The sequence below is a fragment of the Motacilla alba genome, chromosome 18 (genome assembly GCF_015832195.1).
Source record: "Motacilla alba alba isolate MOTALB_02 chromosome 18, Motacilla_alba_V1.0_pri, whole genome shotgun sequence".
Lineage (NCBI taxonomy): Eukaryota > Metazoa > Chordata > Aves > Passeriformes > Motacillidae > Motacilla > Motacilla alba.
Window position 1 is genome coordinate 5,369,758 of NC_052033.1, and position 20,050 is coordinate 5,389,807.

A 20,050-nucleotide genomic window follows, 5' to 3' on the forward strand; every position below is an offset into this window, starting at 1 on the left:
AATTAAAGGCCCCTTGATTCTGACATGATAGAGCGATTAAAGCCACATTTCTTGGCCTGGGTACCTAACTGGAAATGCAGATATAAGGCTTAGATCCCCGAGGGGATTCAGATTTCTAATCCCAATTTATGCAGCTAAATTCCTATTGATTTCCCCCAGGTAGGGCCCGAAATGCCTTTGTGGGCTGCGATCCAGCGTGGAGGTGTTGTGGCTTTGGAGGGAGCCCGGCCCTGACAGCCTGAGCCCAGCCCTGGGGGTGAGGGGCACCGTCCTGCCCTGCCTGCCAGGGCTGTGCTCTCTGGGGGCTCTGCAGGTGGGCTCTGGCTGCCCCCATCTCCTGCTGTCACTGGCAGGGATGTGCAGCCCGACTGAGCCACTAAAGGAAGGTGCAGCCCCAAACAGCGAGTCCTAAATCCATGATTCCCTTACCAGAGAGGGACTGAGAGAACGGGAGTGGGGTCTGCCTGGGGTCCCAGACACCCCCGGAGTGGCTCAGGGCAGAGCAGCAGGGCTGCTTTGGCTTGCTGCGATGCAAGGGGAGGCTGTGCTGAACCGCTTTTGGGTTCCTCTGTGCGTGAGCTGTCCCTGACGATGGGGAGAGCAGCAGTGACCGTGGGGACACAGCACCTTCCAGCCCCCATGGCTCTGCCACATCTGAGCTGAACTTCTCCACAGGCATCCCTGAACCCGCACGTTGCTGCATCCTGGCTTTCCCCGCAGCGGGAGGGTCTGTGCCCAGCTGAGGGATGGGATCTCAGTGCTGTGGAAGCCCCACGAGTGCCCAGGGGGAGGAAGGTGCATTTTTGTGTACTTTCCGAAGCCAGACCTGAGCGATCCCTCCCTTCAGCAGGAGCTGGGGGATCCCAGCTCTCAGCTGTGTCTGTGCCCAGATCCCCTGCTCTCAACCCCAGCCTGGGCTGGCTCCCGGAGCCCCTCCAACAAGCACAGAACTCTTCCAGGTGCCCCCAAGGAGCGCTGCAGTCCTGAGGGATGCACAGGGCATCGTGTCCAGCTGCCCCATGGCTCTGCAGAGCTTCCTGCTGCCCTGTCCCCATGGGCCTGAGAGCCCCTCCAGGCTGTTCAGACTCTGGAAAGAGATTTCCAGCTCCTTTTACAGGCAGCAAGCCCACATCCTCAGCCTGTGGCTGGGCCCTGGAGGAAAAGCTCAGGGAGCAAAAGGGGGGTGCATGGGGAGCCCTCTGCTTCCCCAGGGAGCAGGGATGGGCTCATCCACATGGGACAAGTGCAGGGACTGCAGCCTCTGGCTCCCAGTGACCATGAGGGTTCACTGCTGTAATTAATTTGTGCAGGACCCCACTGGGAGTCTGTCCCGGAGCTGGCTGCTTTAATGTAAAGGGGATTTAATGAAATTGCAAAGCTGAGGCAGAGAATCCTTCCCAGGTTATTCATTTCAGCAGTGGCATCGCTTGTCCTGTGCTTTGCTGCACCCTTGTCTGGCCACTGAGTGGACAGGGGCCTGTTAGCCCTAAACTGGGTCTGTTAGCCCTAAACTGGCTCTGTTATCACTAAACTGGCTCTGTCATCACTAACTGGCTCTTCTCCTCTCACCTGGCCATGCCCCAGCTGGGCTGCACCATGCCCTTTGCCATTAACCAGTGACAATCAGAGCCCTTCCTCCCCGGGCAGCCGCAGGACAGCTGGTGTCCCCAGCAGGGTGGCCTTGGCCGTTCCTCCAGCACGGCCAGGAGCTGGAGCAGGGAGCCACATCCCTTCCAGGCCTGGGAGCTGGGATCAGCCGGGGCTGGGCTGCTCCAGCCGCGCCTGCTGTGTCATTCTGGGGATGGTCCCCAGGTGTGCAGCAGCCTCAGCCCGTGGGCAGGGATTCCAGGATCTGCCCCCAGAGGGCCTGTGCCGAGCCTTGGTGCCCAGCAAGCCCCTGGCACTGGGTGGTGTTTAAGCAAGTGACCGTGGTCGGTCCCAGCAGGGAGCAGCTGTCCCCAGGGGCTGGCAGGGGCTTGTCCCACCAGCTGAGGGGGGTCTGTGACCCCTCTGCCGAGGCAGAGGCACCCGCAGAGCATCAGAGCATCCTCTGCTCTGCAAAGCGGGCTGGGGAGCCCTTGGCACCGGCACAGGAGTGCGGGGGCACCGAGGCCAGCCCTGCCCTGCGCCGGGCACAGCCCCCGCGGCACTGAGCCGTGCCGCTCCCCGGCAGGCAGGGAAAGCGGGAGGAGTCATTTCCACTCGTGTTTGTTTGTTCCGGTGCTTTGCAGACCCAAACCTTCCCCTGGGACCCCACTGCCACCCCAGGCGACGGATACACAAAACCTTTCCTGCGGGATGCCACCTCGGGAGCATCCCGAGCCCTGCCAGCCCGGCTGCTCACAGCCAGCGTGTCCCAAAGGTGCCCCGTGCCAGTCTGGGGGCTCGCTGCCTGTGCTGGGGAGGGGAGCCCAAGGTGCCCCGTGCCCCGTGCCAGTGTGGGGGCTCGCTGCCTGTGCTGGGGAGGGGAGCCCAAGGTGCCCCGTGCCCCGAGCCAGTCTCGGGGCTCGCTGCCTGTGCTGGGGAGGGGAGCCCGGAGCTCCCGGGCAGGCAGCGCAGCCGGGGCAGAGCCGGGAGCGCAGATCCCAGCGGATAACGGCCATTAACCTCTCCCTTGGAACAAGAAGGTGCAAATGAGCCCACAGTAGCCTCCTTTCTTCTGGCTGAGCAAGATTGATTGAAAAACAAATTGGCGCAAATAAAGCATGTAATTAGATTAAAGCCTCTCGCCTGGAGCGGCTGGAAAGCGGCAGCGAGGGATTCCCGGGAGCCCGCAGCCCCTTCCACCTCCACAGCCCCTTCCACCTCCGCAGCCCCTTCCACCTCGGGAATCCCTTCCACCTCCACAGCCCCTTCCACCTCGGGAATCCCTTCCACCTCCGCAGCCCCTTCCACCTCGGCAACCCCTTCCCCCTCGGCAGCCCCAGCGCGCCCTGGGACCGCCGGCCCCGCTGGTGCGGCAGGACCAGCAGCTCCAGGATGTGACCAGGCTGTCCCCCCACGTTCCGGCACTGTCGGGATGCGGGGCTGGAGGGATGCCGGGGTGGAGGAATGGTGGATGTGGGGCTGCAGCAGGCCCGGCGCTGGGATGATGAGAGCACGGCGCCGCTGTGTGTGAAGCTTATCTGCATTTCAGCAGTTTTGGGGGGGTTGTTTTAGGATTTTTCCTTCAGACTTTCTGAGCTATTTTGAAGTGACCAGGAGCTCCCTCACTAAAAGCCCCTCTCCCCCATTGTGCTCCCAGCCATTCACTGGGATCACCATGAGGGAGCTTTCAGAGGGAGCTGGATGCTGCTGATCAATCAATCACTCAATCAATCAATCAATCAATCACGCAGCCAATCCATCACCTTGCTTACAGCTGGGACAGGGCAGAGAAAGCCCGGGCAGGGCTGAATGAATTCCTCCTTTGGATGGGTACAAAGCTGGAGACTCCAGGCTGAGCCCAGATTTACCGGGGTGAATGAAATGAGGATTTCCCCTCCCGCGGGGAGCTGCGCAGCGCTTTGTTCCCAGGCTCGGGATGCTCCCGGCGCTCCGCAGGGCTGACGCTTCCCGCAGCCAGGGGCTCGGCATTTCCCCCTGCCCGTGCTGAAACAGGAGCTCCAGCTCACCAGGGAGGGCAGTGCCCCCGATCCTGGCTCTTGGGGGAGGATTCAGGATAACATCTGGGTACCACAGCACGCAGCCAGCTCTGCCCCGGGTCTCCTCTGCCCCTGGGAAAGCTGCAACCTGCAGCCAGAGCTGCTCTGGGGCTGGGAGACCAGGGATCCCTCAGAGCCGGCTTTTCCCTTTCCTGCGTTTACATCCAGCCTCTTCCCCGCCGGCCGGGAACAAAAGGGCCCAAAATGACATTTGGAAGGGCCAGGTCTGGTTTTGAAACTGCAGAGGTTGATTTCCAGGGGAAAACCATGGGGAGCTGCATCAATCCAATCACCTGGTTTTATTTAAGGCCCCTGGCTGAAATCATCCACCTCACATCATCATCCCCAGAAAATCTGGATTTGATTCAGATAAGACAAGGGCTGACTGGCAGGTTTGTAAACCTTCACCCCCACACTGCTATTTTTGTTTGCCCTTTCACTGTGGTCTCTTCTGTCTGAGAGGGACCAAAAAAGCACCAGGAAAGCTCCTCTTGCCTGGCAGCAGAGATGAAGAGCAGCCCCTCCTCTTCCTCCCATCTCCCAGCACGGGAGAGCGTGGATGCATTTCATCTAAACAATCCACTTCTGGCCTGTTTTCCCAAACTGATTGGGACCCCTGAGAGTAAAGCAGAGCCAGGCAGGACCCCCCACACCAGGGCTGACATTGTCCCAGCCCTGGCTCCAAGGCCAGCTCGGCCCGTGGTCCCCTGCAATGGGTGATGCTCCCTCAGCTCTTGGCCACTTTCTGTCCCACGTGGCCACGAGCAGGAAACGGAGCAGCACCTCTCCCACAACTGCCTGCACTCAAAGCCTCCCACTAATTGCCTTTTCCGTCCCGTTTCCAAGCCCTTTCTCTCCCGCAGCATGGGAGCTCTGGCTCGCAGACACTGATTTAGGGATTTGTGAAAAACCCCACAGGTTTCAGCAGGGTGGGGGTGGGAGCTGAGAGATGCCAAGACACAGCACTGCTGGATGCTCCCCGTGGAGGAAAGGGGATGAAATATGGAGGGTTCAAGCTCCTTGGACAAAGCAGGGCTTAAAAACTCCAAAATAAAATCCCAGTGAGAAGAATTATGATGGGATTCTGGGCCTGATGGATTGCTCAGCTTGGCTCAGCCTTCGCTGGGCTTTCTCTGGGAGAAGGCTCCTGGTGGGATGCCCTGGTCACCCCTCTGGGCAGGGAACGGGGACATCTGGCCCTGCAGGGACACAGGGATCCACAAGGCACGGCGCAGGCATTTCCATCCCTCCCAGGCCATGGGTAACCCGCTCCAGCCTGCAGCCAGGGCTCCTGAGGCAAGGAAGGGCTCTAGCCCTGCTGGGATGTGCTCAGCTATCAGCTTCATGTTCTCAGGGATCGCCTGGGCTTTGGACCCCTGAGCAGCCCCTCTGCCGTGGCAGGCTCGGGGTGAAACCTGTGCCCCCAGTCAGTCCCACACACCCCTGGCACACTGGGGACTGAGATGTCCCCTGCTCCTGAGCCTGGCTGACACCCCTGGCACACTGGGGACTGAGATGTCCCCTGCTCCTGAGCCTGGCTGACACCCCCTGGCACACTGGGGATTGAGATGTCCCCTGCTCCTGAGCCTGGCTGACACCCCCTGGCACAGCGCTCGGCTCAGGGATCAATCCAGGGGGACATCTGTCACTTTTACCACAAACTCCTTAATTTATGAACCCTCCTGCACCGCTGAGACAAAAGCAAACAGCCTCTGCACCTCATGTCCTTCAGAGCTGGGGCTCCAATGCCCCGGGAACCTCCAGGCAGCAGCACAGGACACGGCAGCCCTTGTGGGACCCTCTGGCTGCTGCTGTCACCCCCTGCTCAGTGCCATCGGGGTCCCTCGGCGACATGGGGGGACGGCTGTGCTTCCACTCGGATCCAACACTGAGTAAACCCCCGCTGTGCTCACAGGCTCAGCAGGAACCTCCTGCAGCCTCCCTGCACGCCGAGGAGGGCAGGCTCTCGGGGTGCTGCACGCGTGCTTCCAGCACGTTTGGGCATTGAAGGAAAGCACCGGCCTCGGCACGAGCAGCGGGATTTATGCCTCTGGTGCAATTCATCTCGGGGGAAATGATTGCAGAAGAGACATTCAGCACCGAGGTGCTCCAAAAGAAGAGAACGTACCTGCGGGCTCCTCGGCGCTGCTGGCGGCCGTGGTGGGCGGAGCGGCCGGGATCTCTGCAGGACAGCCGGGCCACGCGGGACAGACAGACAGACAGACACAGGGGACAAAGGAGGAGCGGTTATTGCAAGCCCCAGAGCCCGGTCCCTGCACAGGCTGCAGGCTCCCCTCCCAGCCGTGTCTGCCAGCAGGAGCCCCCCGACCGTCCAGCGGGGCCTGGGGAACCAGGCGTCCCCCGAAGCTTCACAAAGGGGTTTTAACAACAAATTCTGGCTTTTGGCTGCGTGCTGCACTGTGCCCAGCCCCCGTGGCTGCTGTCACTGCCTGTCCCTGGGCTGTCCCCTCCGGCTGCAGTCACCAGCTCGGAGGCAGTGCTGGCGCTCCCCCGGTGAGGGGCAGGGAGCAGGTACAGCACTGCAGCCCTGCTGGGATGCAAGGGGTGCCTCCCGCCTCTAAAGGGAACACAGACACATCTGGTGCCAATTCCCTGGTCCCTGGCTCTCATCTGGGGCCAGCTTCGCAGAGCTGAAAGCACGCCGTGCTCCGGAGGCTCGTTCCCAGGCTGGCTGTGCTCCTCGAGAGCATGGACTGTGGATGGAGGGAGCTGCAGGGTCCCAGCCGTGCGGGATGCTCTCCTTGCACGTCCTTCCTGCATTTAGGGCACGGCGCTGGCATCTCCCTGCATTCCTGGGAATCCTGGGGGGGAACACCGGGAACGCACGGCCCCCAGGGCAGGGTTTGCTGGGGGTGTGGCAGCAGCTCGTAGGGCTGCAGCCCAGCCAGCCTCAGGTGATCCTTGGGGTGGCTCATGGCACCTTCATGCGGTGAAACACAGCACAAGACACGGGGCATGGCCAGGCGGCGCTGGGAGCCAGCAGAGCCATCCCAAAGCTGGGCTGGGGGTGCTCGTGCCAGGCCTGACACGCACCCGAGGTGTTCTTTTCATGGCCACGAGGCTCTGGGAACAGGGCATTACAGCAGTGGTAAATCAGAGAGTGACTGTGCCCAGCCCCAAACCCTGCCTGGGCCATGTTGAAATCCTGGGCTGGCTTTATTTAGCGCCGTGAATCCTGGGGGAGCTGATGCAAGGAACTATTTACTCTCTGATTTCCCCCGGCCCCGGGGAATGATTCATGATAAACCTTTGTGCACACTTGCTGCAGAGCAGACTGGAGCCACGGCTGGAGGTCTTGGGGACAGCGAGCCTCTGCTTCGGGCTCTCGCTGTCCCATTGCAACACGGGGAAAAACGAATCTCAAGTGACCCCAAACCACCCTGGAATGTGTGTGTGTGTGTGTGTGTTTTCTTCGGCAGGAGAAGGTGGAGAAAGGGTCTCTGCCCCAGAATTTGGCAATGGCCACGCTGGGGGGGCAGTGGTGTGGGAACAGACTGCGGCTCCCCAGCAAAGGCTTCAATCTTTTAACTTTCACTTTTCTTGCTGGGCCCTTTTCTCCTTTTGGCAGCAGGGAATCGCCCCTTAGGGGAGCAGTTCCTCCTTCCCCTCCCATCCCACCCCGTGTTTTGTTGGGGCAGGTGGGGATGTCCCACAGGGAGCATGAGCCACCGGGAGATCCAAGAGCAGCGAAGCCCACGGGCAGCAGAGAGGGGCACGGGGCTGAACCCCACCTTCGCAGGCAGCGGCAGGTCAGGGGGGCTGAGGGGATCCGGGTGTTGGCAGAGCAGAGGCTGCAATGGAGGCATTTCAGGAGCTGTACCTGCCCTGGGAAGGCAACTGGAAAGCAAAGCCCAGGCAGCCGAGGGTGAACCCACCCATGGGAGGGCTGTGTGAGTGCAAGAGCCCTTCAGCAATCCAGGGGCTCTCGGCTGTGATGGGAACTCCAGCAAAGGAGCAGCTCCTCTGCTCTGAGCTCTGTGCCAGTGCAGCACAGCCTGATTTTGGAGAGAAAAACCTGTTTGATCAGCTTCAGCATCCAGCTCTGACGTGGCACCCCTGAATAAATGTGCTCTTGGGGCACCTCTGTTCCATGAAGCAAAATTGAATTCCCAGCACGGCCGGCTGTAGATGCACTCACAGAACCCCCCCAAAACCCTCCCCGGGGAGGCGGCAGAGCTGCCGGAAGCCGCCGTGGCTTTTGGAGATGTTTGGGCAGAGCGGGGGGCAGGGGTCCCCAGGCAGCCCTGCCCCCGAGCGCGGCGGGGTTCAGCACCCCCGGCCCGGGCTCCGGCAGGTTTTTAAGGGTTAAAATCCCTACTCCACAGAAAGGAAGAAGATCCACCTACTTATGCAGGGGGCGATGGGGGAGCGGCTCTGCTGGTAGCCCTTGGCGCAGCGGTTGCAGGTGATGCCGGTGACGCCGTCCTTGCAGGGACACTGGCCCGTGGTCTGGTTGCAGGTCTGGCCGGCGGCACCCACCGGGTGACAGTCGCACTCTGCGGGGGACAGCAGGGTCAGGGGAGGGCACAGCGGGCACGGGTGGCGGGCCGCTCCCCCGGCACCGCTCCACCTCCTCTGCACTCCGGAAACCCCCGGAATGAGCTGGAGCAGGGCTGGCACAGGGGCTGGGGGACAGCGCTGGACACCGTGGGGCGGCCCTGTCACAGCCCCGCTGCGGGGACAGCAGCGCAGCCAGGGTGACAAATCCTGGGAGGCAGCGTGGGGCGCATCCCACGGACACAGCTCACCCCGTGAGCGCTGGGATCAGGAGTCTGCAGGATTTAAAGGCGGGGGAGCAGCGCCGCTGCCCGCACCCCGCAGCCCCAAACCCCCGGGGCCCGTGGCAGGGCTGGTACCTCTGCACCAGCCCAGCAGGGCTCCGCCACCCCTCCGCTCAGGCAGGAAGCCATCGCTTGGGAATTCATTCCACGCGCACTCCAAGAAAAATCAAACCCGTCCTTTCAGAGCCCTTCCCGCTGAGCAGCATCCCTGGCAGCTGGCACAGGAAGGAAATGCCCTTGTGGGATGCGGGCGGCTGGAGGAGCTGCTGTTCCCGGCCAGATGGATGCAGCCTTGACGGCAGAGCCGGGCAGATGTGGAGGGTTTGGCAGGGGATGTAAATACTGCACTTGAAAACATTCACCATCTCATTTCCCACACGGGGACTTTACCGGCACAGCTGTTTGGGGGGAAAAAAATAAAAAAAAAGGCAAAAAAAGAAAAGCCAAAAAAAAAAAAAGAAAGAAAGAAAAAAGCATCAGGGCTTGTTATCATCGCTGCTCCAAAAGGATTACGGCCTCGCACATTTGTTAACAGCCCTGATTTCTAAGAGCTGCAAGCGCCGTGCCAGACTGTGGGCTGCCCCTGCTGAGCGGTGGCAGGGACAGGCAGGCAGGCAGGAAACTTTCCTTTTCTTCTGCAGCATCCCCGAGAAGGAGCCAGCCAAATCCCTCCCCGGGGAGCGCTGATCCCGCTCTCCTCCTGCCCCTCAGGGGAGCTGCCTGCCGGGAGCAGGGGCTGGGGGAAGCCTGTCCCACCGCCTGGCCCTGCGGGGGCTGCGCTGGGGGCCGGGCAGGGCGAGCGTCCCCAGGGGCACCCGGGGCTTCAAACCCCCCAAGCCCCCCAAACTGTGCCCATCACTCCCAAGAGGGCTTTTCCCGGACCCTGCACCCCCTGGCTGTCAAACACCCCAAACGTGCCTCCTCTGGGGACAGCAGGCCGCGTCCCGCGGTGGGTTTGGGTTTCCAGGATTGGCGTTTGGCTGCAGGCTCCCTCCGAGCCAGCCCAGCAGGACCCTGCACCCGCACCCCCAGCCTGACCTCACTGGGCAGCAGCCCCCGCCGACGGGGTTTGATGGGGTTTGATGGCGCCCGGAGCACCCCTGCTCGGGCATGTCCAACCTCTCCCTGGGGACACCCCCAGCTCCGAACTGCCACCAGCCCGGACCCCACGGCTCCTGGGTGGGAAGAGTCAGAGCCTCGCCGAAACCCGACGATTTTCACATCAGAGGGAAAGAAACCCCTCAAGAAACCAACAAAGCTTTTGCTGCTTTCCCCCTCTTTTCCTAACACTTCTGATTTGGGGTTTTTGATTCAAAGTCCCTCTCTGCCCCCTGCCCTGAGCTGCCGCTGGGAAACGACTCCTTGCAAACCCGCCCACGGCAGAAATCTCCTTTTCTAAAGCTAATTCGGATTGGAAACGTTTTAACGGGAGATCAGCGTGGCTGGTGATGGGCAGAGGGATGCTTAGGTGGGAAAACCTCCATGCTGCAGCCCCAAGGCATGGCTCGGCTATTGCTGGCAGAGAAGAAATAAAACCACGGGAAGTGAAGGCCTGGAGGAGGAAGAGGAGAGAAAAGAGTCAAAGAAGAGCCGAGAGTCAGGAGCTGACACAAAAAGAAGCAGATCCGGGAAGGGTGAGCAAGGAGAGGCAAAGGGCAGGAGCATGGGGAGAGCAGCCTCGCGTTTCAGGCGCTCCCGCGGGGCTGCTCCAGGCCGAGCCCCCGTGTGAGGAACCCCCGGGTGAGGGGATCCCCCTCCTTTCAGCGGGACCGCTCGGGGAAAGGGGGAATAAAGCCTTGGTGATAAGATCCCCAGGCTCTTGAGGCCGGGCTGAGAGCCCAGAGCACTCTTTGGACAGCACGGAAATCAATCAATCAATCAATCAATCAATCAATCAATTCCGTGCTTCCTTCCCTCGTGAGGCAGCGGCTCGGCCAGCTCGCCCAGAGCTGCCGGCTCATTTTCAGAGCGCAGTCTCTCTGAGGTTGTCCCCTGTCCCCCCAGGCCGGGCTCTGTCGGGGCTCCGATGTCCCCAGGTGTGATGCCATGTGCCCGGGGCTGCGCGAGTGGCAGCGGGTCGGGGACTCGCCGGGCCAGGATTTCACCGGGAGGAGATCCCGGCGGTCTCTGGCACACCGAGGGGAAGATCCTCTCTGGGTGACGGGACGGGCTCCGTGCCCCTGTCCCCAGTGTCCCCTGGGCCCAGCCCGGGCTGTTCCCGAGCTCCGGGAGCCGGGGCGGCTCAGCGCGGCCGGCGGGGGAGCGGGAGCGGCTCTCGCAGCGCCTGCAGATGGGGATTTGCCGTCCCTGTCCTCGAGAAACTGAACCAGCGCCAGCAATTAGGAGCAATTAAAGGTAATTTACAGTTCCCCGGCCAGTGCAAACACTTGCAGCCAGCAGTTACGGGCTCTTCTCCTTGCCCAGCCGTGGAGGGCCGGGCTGCTGGTGCTTGATGCTGATTTTCCCAATCCGGCTCCAATTCCTTTGGGCTGGAACCCCGAACGGAGGGAAGTCTGCCCCAGGATGCCAGCGGGGGTTGATGGCTGCGAACGCCCCTTTGGCATGGCCGCTGCCTTTCCGTGGGCACCCTGGCACTCGCAGAACGCGTTTGCGCTCCCGAACCTCCCCGGCTCTCATCCCCCACCTTCCCTGGGAGCGGGGATTTGCGGATTTGTTCATCGGCCACCGAGGGCAGAAATTCAGCAGCGCCGCGCTGAGCAGAGCCCGCGGGGACCGGGGCTGAGGGCAGCTCTGTGGGCAGGACAGGAAAGCGGCCGGGACATCCCGGAGATGACAAGGAGGATCCCGGGCTGTTCCTCATGCCTTGCTTGAAAGGATCACCCCACAGAGTGGTGGGATGGGAGAGACGCGAACGGGGATGATACCGGAGCAAGAAAAATGCCCAGAGAGCGTCGGGGGAAGGGAAATAACTCTCAGGACGTTGGTTTTTCTGAAAACCTTTAAGAAAAATTTATGCTGAGCGCCTGTGGCAGAGATGGCCGGAATTCCTACTGAAAATGAAGTTATTTTTTGGTCGGAAACGTGGCTGTGGAGGAGAAAACAAGGAGCAGGAGTCTGTGGGGAGGCTTTAACGGGGAATGGGGGCAGCAGTGCTCCCAGAAGCTGAATTCCCTACAAAATAACCATAAGGAAAGCAGGGAGCTGAGAGCACTCCCAGGTGAGCACCTTGAGCTTGGCCGCTCCAGATGTGAGGAGACCACGTCGCTCTGTGCGAGACAGACCCAAAGCGGCCGAGTGGGTGAGGGGACAGCAGCCAAAATCCGGAGCGCAGAAGGAGGCATAATTGCAAGGAGGGAACAGGATGGCTCATCCGCGCTGAAGGGTCCCAATTAACCGCATCCACTCCAGGAAAAGATCTGGGAGTCAATGAAACATCTGGCTGATTGCAGCGGAGCTCAGAAGAGCCACAAGATGGGAGGCTGCGCTGTGAAAGGGGGAGAGAGAAACTCTGAATTCATATCAGGGCGCTATAGAAATCAATAGCACGTCCTCAGCTGGGAGCCGGAGTGAAAGGCACGGAGAGCACCCACGGAAAAGATTCGGAACGCCTTGCCAAGAGACGGTGGAGGGCTGCCAAGCAATGCGCAGCGCCGGCAGGGTCAGACAGGTGCTCCTCTTCACCGCTCCTCAAAGCCCAGCCACAAAGGGACATTGAGGGCGTTGAAAAGGCAACCTTTTCAGCGATAAAAGGAAACGCTGCTCTGCAGCGCACGTAATTAACTCGTAGAACTCCTGCTACGAGACACCATGGCAAGGGCCCAACAGGATTAGATAGGGCTCTGAATGAGAACATCTGTAGTTACATTAGCTGGGATTAATATATATAGGGATATAAGCGCTGCCAGGCAGCTCCTCACCGCCTGCAGCCAGCAGATTCCCCCGGGCCAGGCTCTGCCCAAGCGGCTGCCGTGGGCTTTTACAGCTCTGTCTGGAGCTTCCAAACCAGCCCCGAATTTCTGTCCAAACCCGCCGAGGCAGAGCATCGCCCAGCCCAGCCCGGCCAGAGACTCCTTTCTGTGCTTCAGCTCGGGTTTGGGGCTGAAACGCACCTGGAAGGATCTTGGGATAAAAAAACCCCCGCGGTTTTTCAGTTCGGGTGGTCGAACTTGCCGAGATGGTTCTGCCCCACTGAAGGTTGACAAATAGCACGACGAAAATGCAAATATTTTCGCACCCCCGGTGTTCGGGCGGAGGCACTCCCAGCCGCTAATCCTGCCCCGCACACGTGTGGTGAAAGGTAAACAGAGGGATAAATCTCCAGGCTCAGCTCTCCTCAAGTGTGACCTTTATGGAGAAGGTGCCTGAAAAGATCCGCATTTTTGGGGAATTAGCATCTTCCTGTTTTCGGGGAAGCTGCTTCCTTGAGAGGTTTCCAGAGTGATGAAAAATCCTTAGACCGGACAAGAAAAAAAGGCTGGGTTTGCCAGAGTGCCCAGATTTCCTCTCGTCACCCTGGATGTGCCAGGATCACAAACCTCACAGGGCTCCAGCCTCTGCACTGAGCAGGAGCCCAGCAACGCATTAAACTGGGAAAAGCCCTTAATTTGCAATAATCGGTGATGCAGGCTCCCTCGTTCAGAAATCACACTCAGTTTGAAGTACAAATTCAACCCCAGGTAGCCAACGTGCCTTAGGTGCACATTTATATTTAACCAGGCTTTAAAATGCTTTTCCAGAATCATGGCCAAAAATTGCTTCCCTTTGGTTGTTTCCCTTCTTTCCTCCAAAGACTTCAACGGGAGAAAAAAAACAAAACGTGGCTACAGAAAACTTCTGCTGGAAAAAATCGCAACAAACCCAGGTTTGTTGTCAAAATGTCAAAACAAATTCAATTTAAATTCTCCTGTTGCCTCAACAACGCATCCTAATGCAGCAAACATGTCTCACTTAACCTTGTGGTTTAGCATTTAGAGGGGTGGTTCTGGCATTATTACTTTAGTGAGGTTTTTCGTTGTAGATTTGTTTTTTTCCTGCTCCGCTGTCTTCAGGGGCTCAGGTACTTTAAATCCTGCCCCCTCTGAACACATCTTCCCAGGGAACTCAAGGTGTGAGAATTCCCGGAGTGTCCCCCGTAGCTGCAATCCATCCCAGAGGTGACCTTGAAGTGGTCCCAGGGAGGGCAGGGTGTTTTCACAGCTTTTCTTTGGGAAATCAATTCAAAACGAGCAGAGTCCTTCCTTCGGGTACCTCTCCCGGCCATTTGTCTGCGGATGAGGGAAGCCTGAGCCGAACCTGTGCACCCGAGCGCCGAGGAAAGGCTGGTGCTGGCTCTGGGGACCTCCCGTGGGGCTGGGAGAGCCCGCAGGCACCGCCAGAGCATCTCCAGCACGGGCAGCACGCCCTGCAGATCCCACGCGTTTCTGGGGAGGAGAAGCTGGGATTGGGTGTGCACCCACCCGCTCTGGCCCCGGCTGGTTTGCGAAGCAGAGGCAGCGGTGGAAATGTCTCCGTGCTGACTCCGAGTAGCAATAATGGCTTTAAACATTACCCACGGACTGCTCTGCCCGAGCTCCTCAGCCTGCCTGCACACTGGGAGCTGCATTTAGCCCTCCAAAGGATCGTGTTCGTGCTCGGCGTCCCTCAGCACATTCTCCTGGAGATTTAAAGGTTTCTTGCCAGCAGAACATGAATTCCTCCCTTTATTGGGCAGAGCCAAACAATCTCTGGGTGTCTCCTGCTGTCCCTCCTCCCGCGCCACTTCTCAGGGCTCTCCCGTTTCCCCGGCCGGACTGGCATCGGGGCAGCCAGGGGCTCTGGTGCCCTGCAGTTTGGGCCAAATTTCACAGATTAGACCTTGGCTTTGTCTTCTCCATAACAAGGAACAGACGGGGCCACAAAGCCTCCACTGAGCCGGAGTCGCCGCTAATCCGGAGGGGCCTTGGAAGCCCGGCTGTAAATCCACTTTTTGGGCAGGGGCACTGTGGGCAGGCATTAGTGGCACACACAATGGGACAATTATGGCAGCACTCCCCCAAATGCTGGAAAACTCCCTTGTTCCAAGATTGTTAAAACTTCCCCCGTCCACCGAGAGCCCCGCTTCCCACGTGATTCCAGCAGGGCCGGAGAGGCTGCCAGGGATGCGGAGATGAAGCTTTGGGGTTTCCTTCGCCCCACTTTGCTGGGAAAACGTGGGTTTTTTCGTGTGATCCCTTTGATTTTTCCATCAAAATGCCGGAGCTGCAGGGCCAGGAGCAGCAGCTCGGTGGGGCACTGCGGCCTCGTGGACCTAAAGCCAAGCCCAGCTCCCCCTGCCCTCACGGGAGATGTTGCACGAGGAAGAGTGGGTTGGGAATGCTGTTATTGAAGGAAAAAAAAAAGAGAGGCAAGGCTTTTCTCTTCCTGATGTGTTTTTAGCCTGGCTCTGGAGGAAACGAGGTTCCTACAAGCGCATTCTCCCTCCAATAATAAAAATCAAATCTGGCAGCAGAGCAGAAGGCTCGGAGATAATGAGGTTGCCACAAGCCTCGGGAAAGGAGGCAGTGGGGAAGGCGAGGGAGAAGCTGGGAGAGCTCTGCAGAAAAGGATCCTTTTGGTGTGCACAGCCCTCACAGGACACCAAAGCACCCACAGTGGGGAGAGTCCCCAACACCCCAAGAGCAGGGAGAAATCCCAGTGAGAGCTCCTGGGGCACAAATCCCAGCCCCTCGTGTGTGATGCTCCGACGAGCATCTGTTTAACTGGAAAAGAAATCCTTTCCTACCAGAAAAAAGTCCTTTTCACTTTAGTACACTGAAAACCAGAGTGTGGGGATGAGCAGGGCTGAGCTTGGTTTAATTCTCAGGATCTGAGAGCCTGAAGCACTTTCCACTCTTGAGAACTGCTCTGAAGCAGGAAATTATCTCCATTATTGGAAAACATTTATGGGGAAGGAAAATTATTCCTTTTCTTTCCTCTGTCTCGTGGATATGCAAAGGTCTGGCTTTGCAAGTGAATTTAGCAACTTTTGTCCTGAGTCTGAGACCAGCAGTGGAGAGCTGGGGTTTAGTCTGGTTTTATTTTCTTAATAGGGCGCAAATTCCCCTCCATTGTGTCGCCACTTCTGACAAACCACACCGCAACCTGCCCTCCAGGACTGCTCCTGGATGTTTCTCTGCTGCAAACCCAAACCCAGTTTGGAAGGTGGCCGGCCCCCAGTTCATCCAGTAAACTCCTGCTGGGCACCAGCCTTGCCAGGATGTGATTTTTCAGGAATGCAGGGCCGGCTCTGGTCCGGGAATCAATGCTGTCTACATTTTCCTATTGAGCTGGGCCATCCACGTGTCTGCCATGCCTTCAGGACTCAGCTGCGAGCTGTGTCTCTCCTCTGAAGGTGCCGAGGTGGTTTCCAGGTGGCAATGGAGATTCTGAGCAGCCTCCTCCATCTCCTCACGCCTTCAGCAGCGTCCTGCCCTGAATTCCACAACTCCACAAACTCTGCCCACTCAGCCTCACACAGAGGCAGCTGCCTGATCTGATGTGTCTGCTCATCCATCATTAAAATGTGGACTTTTATGGATTTTTAAAAACCTGGCATGGGCTGGGACATGCCTTGTGTTGAGCTTGAGTCTTACTTGAACAAAAAAAATCACTGCTTTTCCATGGCTTCGTTTTTCAAACTCAGAACAGTCTCAGTAATGCTCGTGTCCCTTCTTTTCTCTGGGATCCTTCCAGCCCAGCTGGGTGAACGGTGCAGCTCTGCCCTGGCTCGTGGCAGTGCCATGAGGGAGGTGACACTTGGTGGCACTCGAGCCCCCCCGTGCTGCCCCAGACACTCCCACAGTGACCTGTGAGCACGGCCAGACTAAAGCTGCGTTTCCAGGAACCTCCTCTGATGGTCTGTGTGTGTCTGGGGCTGTGATGACGAGCTGTAGGTGCAGAGGCCATAAATCAGCTTCGGGGCTTGCAATAATATCAGTGTGAGGAATGATGGGGCCGTGGGGAAGGGCGACCCAGGCACAGCCACTGACAAACGCAGGATGGAAATGCAGCTAGAAAATCATTCTTGTGGCAGTGCAGGAGAATCTGCACAGTCCTGGGGGGAAATGAAAACCTGTGCTTGGCAGATCGGTGCCTGGGAAGTTTGGAATTTCTCCAGGGATGTGATTCCTCAGAGGTGACCAAGCCCTGACCCAAGAGCCCAACCCAAGCCCTGCCAGCACCCGGGGCTGGCTCCTCTCTCTGCTCAGCAGCAGCTCCAGCTGGAATCCTGGAGGAGCAGAAGGAGGAAAGGAAGGGAAGGAGGTTTGACCATCAAGGACAACTCCCTGGGTGAATTCCTGGAAAGCCTTGCCTTGGAGTTTGCCTCACGACCACAACTGAGCTGGACGAGAGATGGGCATCAAAATGAGGCAGCTCTGGAGAGGGGAGCATCTCCCCCAGGCTGCACCTGCTGAGGTGGCCCCGAGGGCAGAGCTGTGCTGGTCCCTGCAGCGGCCTGCAGCGAGGAAAGGCTGGGGACAGAGCCCCGAGGAGCCACCACTGCTGGCCCTGGAGCCCTGGGGCAGGGACCCGGCCAGGCCATCCCAATGTCTCTGGAAGCTTTGGCCGGGAGCTTGCCTGCCCCACCCAGGCGTGCACTGGGGACCGTGGCGGCAGGGGACATCTCCAAGGCTGGAGGGATGCTGACCACGACTGGAACCACGGCAGACTGGTGTCCTTCTGCTACCAGGACACCAGCAGTGCGTGTGGTGGCAGTGCCACCATTCTCAGACTCTGCTTGGTGGCAGTGCCACCATTCTCAGACTCTGCTGTCCTCCGGGGTGTTCCCCCTGCCACCTCCTGTGCCCCAGCTTCCCAGCGGGACCCAGCAGCAGGAACAGAGAGGTTCCATCTCCCCTGGCCCAGCCTCCAGGGAACGAGCTCTCAGCTCTAAGCTGGTCACGCAGCTCCCTCTATAGTCACTGGAGAGAGACGGGGACTGGTGCCACTGTCCCTGTCACCGGGGGCTCTGCTCGGCTCTCCCGAAGCCAAAGGGGTTTGGGTTCTGCCTCACTCAATGCCTGTGACTGGGTGGGGAAAATCCCTTGATGTGCACCCATGAAAGCAAGGACGGGAGGCTGAGCCCGCGGGGACAGCTCTCACCTCCCTCTGCTCCGGCCCAAACCGCCTCCAAAATGCAAATGTCAACTCCTGACCCTCGGTGGGTGCAGGCCAGGACAGGCAGGGAGGCTGGGAGTGCTTTTTGGGGTTTGCACAAGGCATGAAATCCTGCAGCACAGCTGGAAAGCTCCCCAGGCTGCAGCAGCACCAGGCACGCAGACAATCCCATTTCCTCCCCAAAGACTGAGCCCTGATGAATGTGACCTCTCCAGGTGCCAAATCCTGCCCCTGCACGGGGGTTTGTGCTGGCAGCCTCAGCACAAGTGCATTCAGAGCACGTCTCGTTTGTCATCTTTTCATCAAAAAGTGTGCAAAGCCTCTCCCCGAAGCGCAGAGCTGTTTTCCAGCCAGGCTATAAAACCCTGCAGACTCTCCACTCCAATGGAATTACATTAGTGCCAATAATCTGGCAAATATCAGGAGGGAGTTTAATCAAAAGAACCAACAGCAGGGCCCTGATTTACAGCGGCCCATGACAGAGCGGGGTGGACGAGGTTTGCAGGACCCAGATGTGGAATTTCACTTGCAACATCATTTGGAGCAGAGGGAAAGCAGAAGGAACTGGAAGCAGGGCTTCAGCGTGCTGGGAGCTCTTGGTGATTTCTCAAAAACCAGGGAGAAAAGAGGAACAATTCATCCTTGTCTGAGTCTGAAAAATGAGCAGGAACATTTCTGACACCCCGAGTTCTGTTGCTCCTCGGCACAGCCCCCACACCAGGGGTGTGCTGAGGACGGGGAGTGATGTGTCTGCCAGGACAAAGGGCATCCTGCTCCCCTGCCCGCTGGGATGAGCCCACCACCCCTCTGGAGGAGGGGCAGTGGCTCCATCGGGCCCCTCCAGCCCAGGATCCACGGCTGGGGCAGGGATCAGCTGCAATCTGACCTTGGAATGCCAGGGGAGCCCTGGCTTGGTGTCCCAGGGACTGCCTGACCACCCACCCGGAGCAGCCACATGCTCCATGCCCAGCTCCAGCCTGGCAGGCTCTGGCTCACACCCAGCGTTGCCACTCCATGCAATATCCCTGCTCCATCTGTCATCAATTCCTTTGCCTGTGGTTTGCAGCCTCCGTGCCACAGCCTGCCCGGCGTGGCTCTGTCCCAGGGCATCTCTGGCCACCGACAGCTTCCAGGCTTTTATCATTTTTGCAAGGAAAACCACTGGAAACAAACAGAGCAAAGCACCTGGCAGGGCGGGATCACTGTTAGCCACCAGGGAAAGCCATCCTTACACCCCAGCTCCTTATGCCTTCACCTGCCCTGCTCATCCCAACTTCAGATCATTAGGAAAGTCTTTTATTTATCAATTGTTAAAGGTTTGGCTGTGGGAAACACGAGCAGCCCTGAGCTGGGCAGGGGGTGTTGCCCAGCTCTGCCTTCTGCTCACCTTTTGCTGCCTGAGCCTCACCCCTGCCCTGCAACACGTGCAAAAGTCTGTGGAATTCTCCTTTTCTCCGGGTTAAAAAGAAGGAGACATTGTGCAAGCATTTCTGCAGTGTCGTGTTTTTGCATAATTACCCAAACCAGCCATTTCAAACAATGCAGCCCCAGCCTCCCTGACTTGCTGATGTTGGATGTGTTGTGAGCGGAGGCACCTCGTGCCTGGGATGGAGTGGGAGATGAGGAATGCAAGGCACAGGAGAGGCAGCTTGGCTGGATGTGTCACTTAGGGCTGAATAAATGGAGTCGAATTAATGAAAAAATGCCTCTGGCAGCTGTTTCATGGAGCTTTTGCTGTGAGATCACCCGAGACCTTGCTAGGGTGGGTGAGAGCCACGAGCTCCTCAGCAGCTCCCCAGGCACCAGGGCTCTCTGAGATGCTTTTATTCAAATTTATTATGTGTGGGACATGATCAGAGTGATGTGATGGATTAAAGAATCAGGTTTTATGGAGGAAAATGTAAGAAAATATGGTTCTGGTGGCTGCAGGCAGTGATGAGGGAGGTGCCAGGAGCTCAGGAGGGTTAATTCCTGAATTTCAACCACGTCCAGTCGAGATGAGGCTCTGGGAGTGTTGGTTTGGTGAGATGGTAAATGAATGTTGTTATCAATGGAGGGGTGGCTGGAGCTGTTAAATGGAGGGTTGGGTTTAAACCTGCTTGTTTGCAACAATGGTTTCAGCACAAGCCCCGGGTCAGGAGGGGAAACCAGAGGGAACAGAAACCCCTCTGTGTGACAGAGCTCGGGAAAAGGAGTTTGCAAAGGCGTGCTGGTGCTGAGGGGAACTTCATTTCCCTGCTGCTGTAGGGACAGTGGATTTGCCCCCACAAAACCCCCCCGGGGCTGGGGAATCACGCTCCTGCCCAGCACAGTCACCACAAACCTTTGGTGGCTCTGATGGGCACAGGTTTGTCACAAACACGGCTGGAGCAGAGCTGAGATTTGGCCACCCCCAGCTTCAGGTGCGGGAGAGCTCCAGAAGGCAGAGCAGGAGGAGAGAGCAGTTGCAAGGGGGATTTAATAGAGAGACTGATCCTGCAAGTGGGGAACTCAGCCTGAAAACCTCCC

At 58.6% G+C, this 20,050-nt stretch overlaps 1 protein-coding gene across 1 annotated transcript in view; it reads right to left on the reverse strand.

The window, feature by feature from the left end:
* NTN1 (netrin 1) overlaps window positions 1-20,050 on the reverse strand; it is an 80,498-nt gene that overhangs the window by 12,089 nt on the left and 48,359 nt on the right. Inside the window, exons 3-4 of the mRNA XM_038157528.1 lie at window positions 8,012-8,161; window positions 5,773-5,826 (exon numbers count right to left, since the gene is read on the reverse strand). Of these exons, the coding sequence (XP_038013456.1) occupies window positions 5,773-5,826; window positions 8,012-8,161 (204 nt within the window). The remainder of the gene's footprint in view (window positions 1-5,772; window positions 5,827-8,011; window positions 8,162-20,050) is intronic.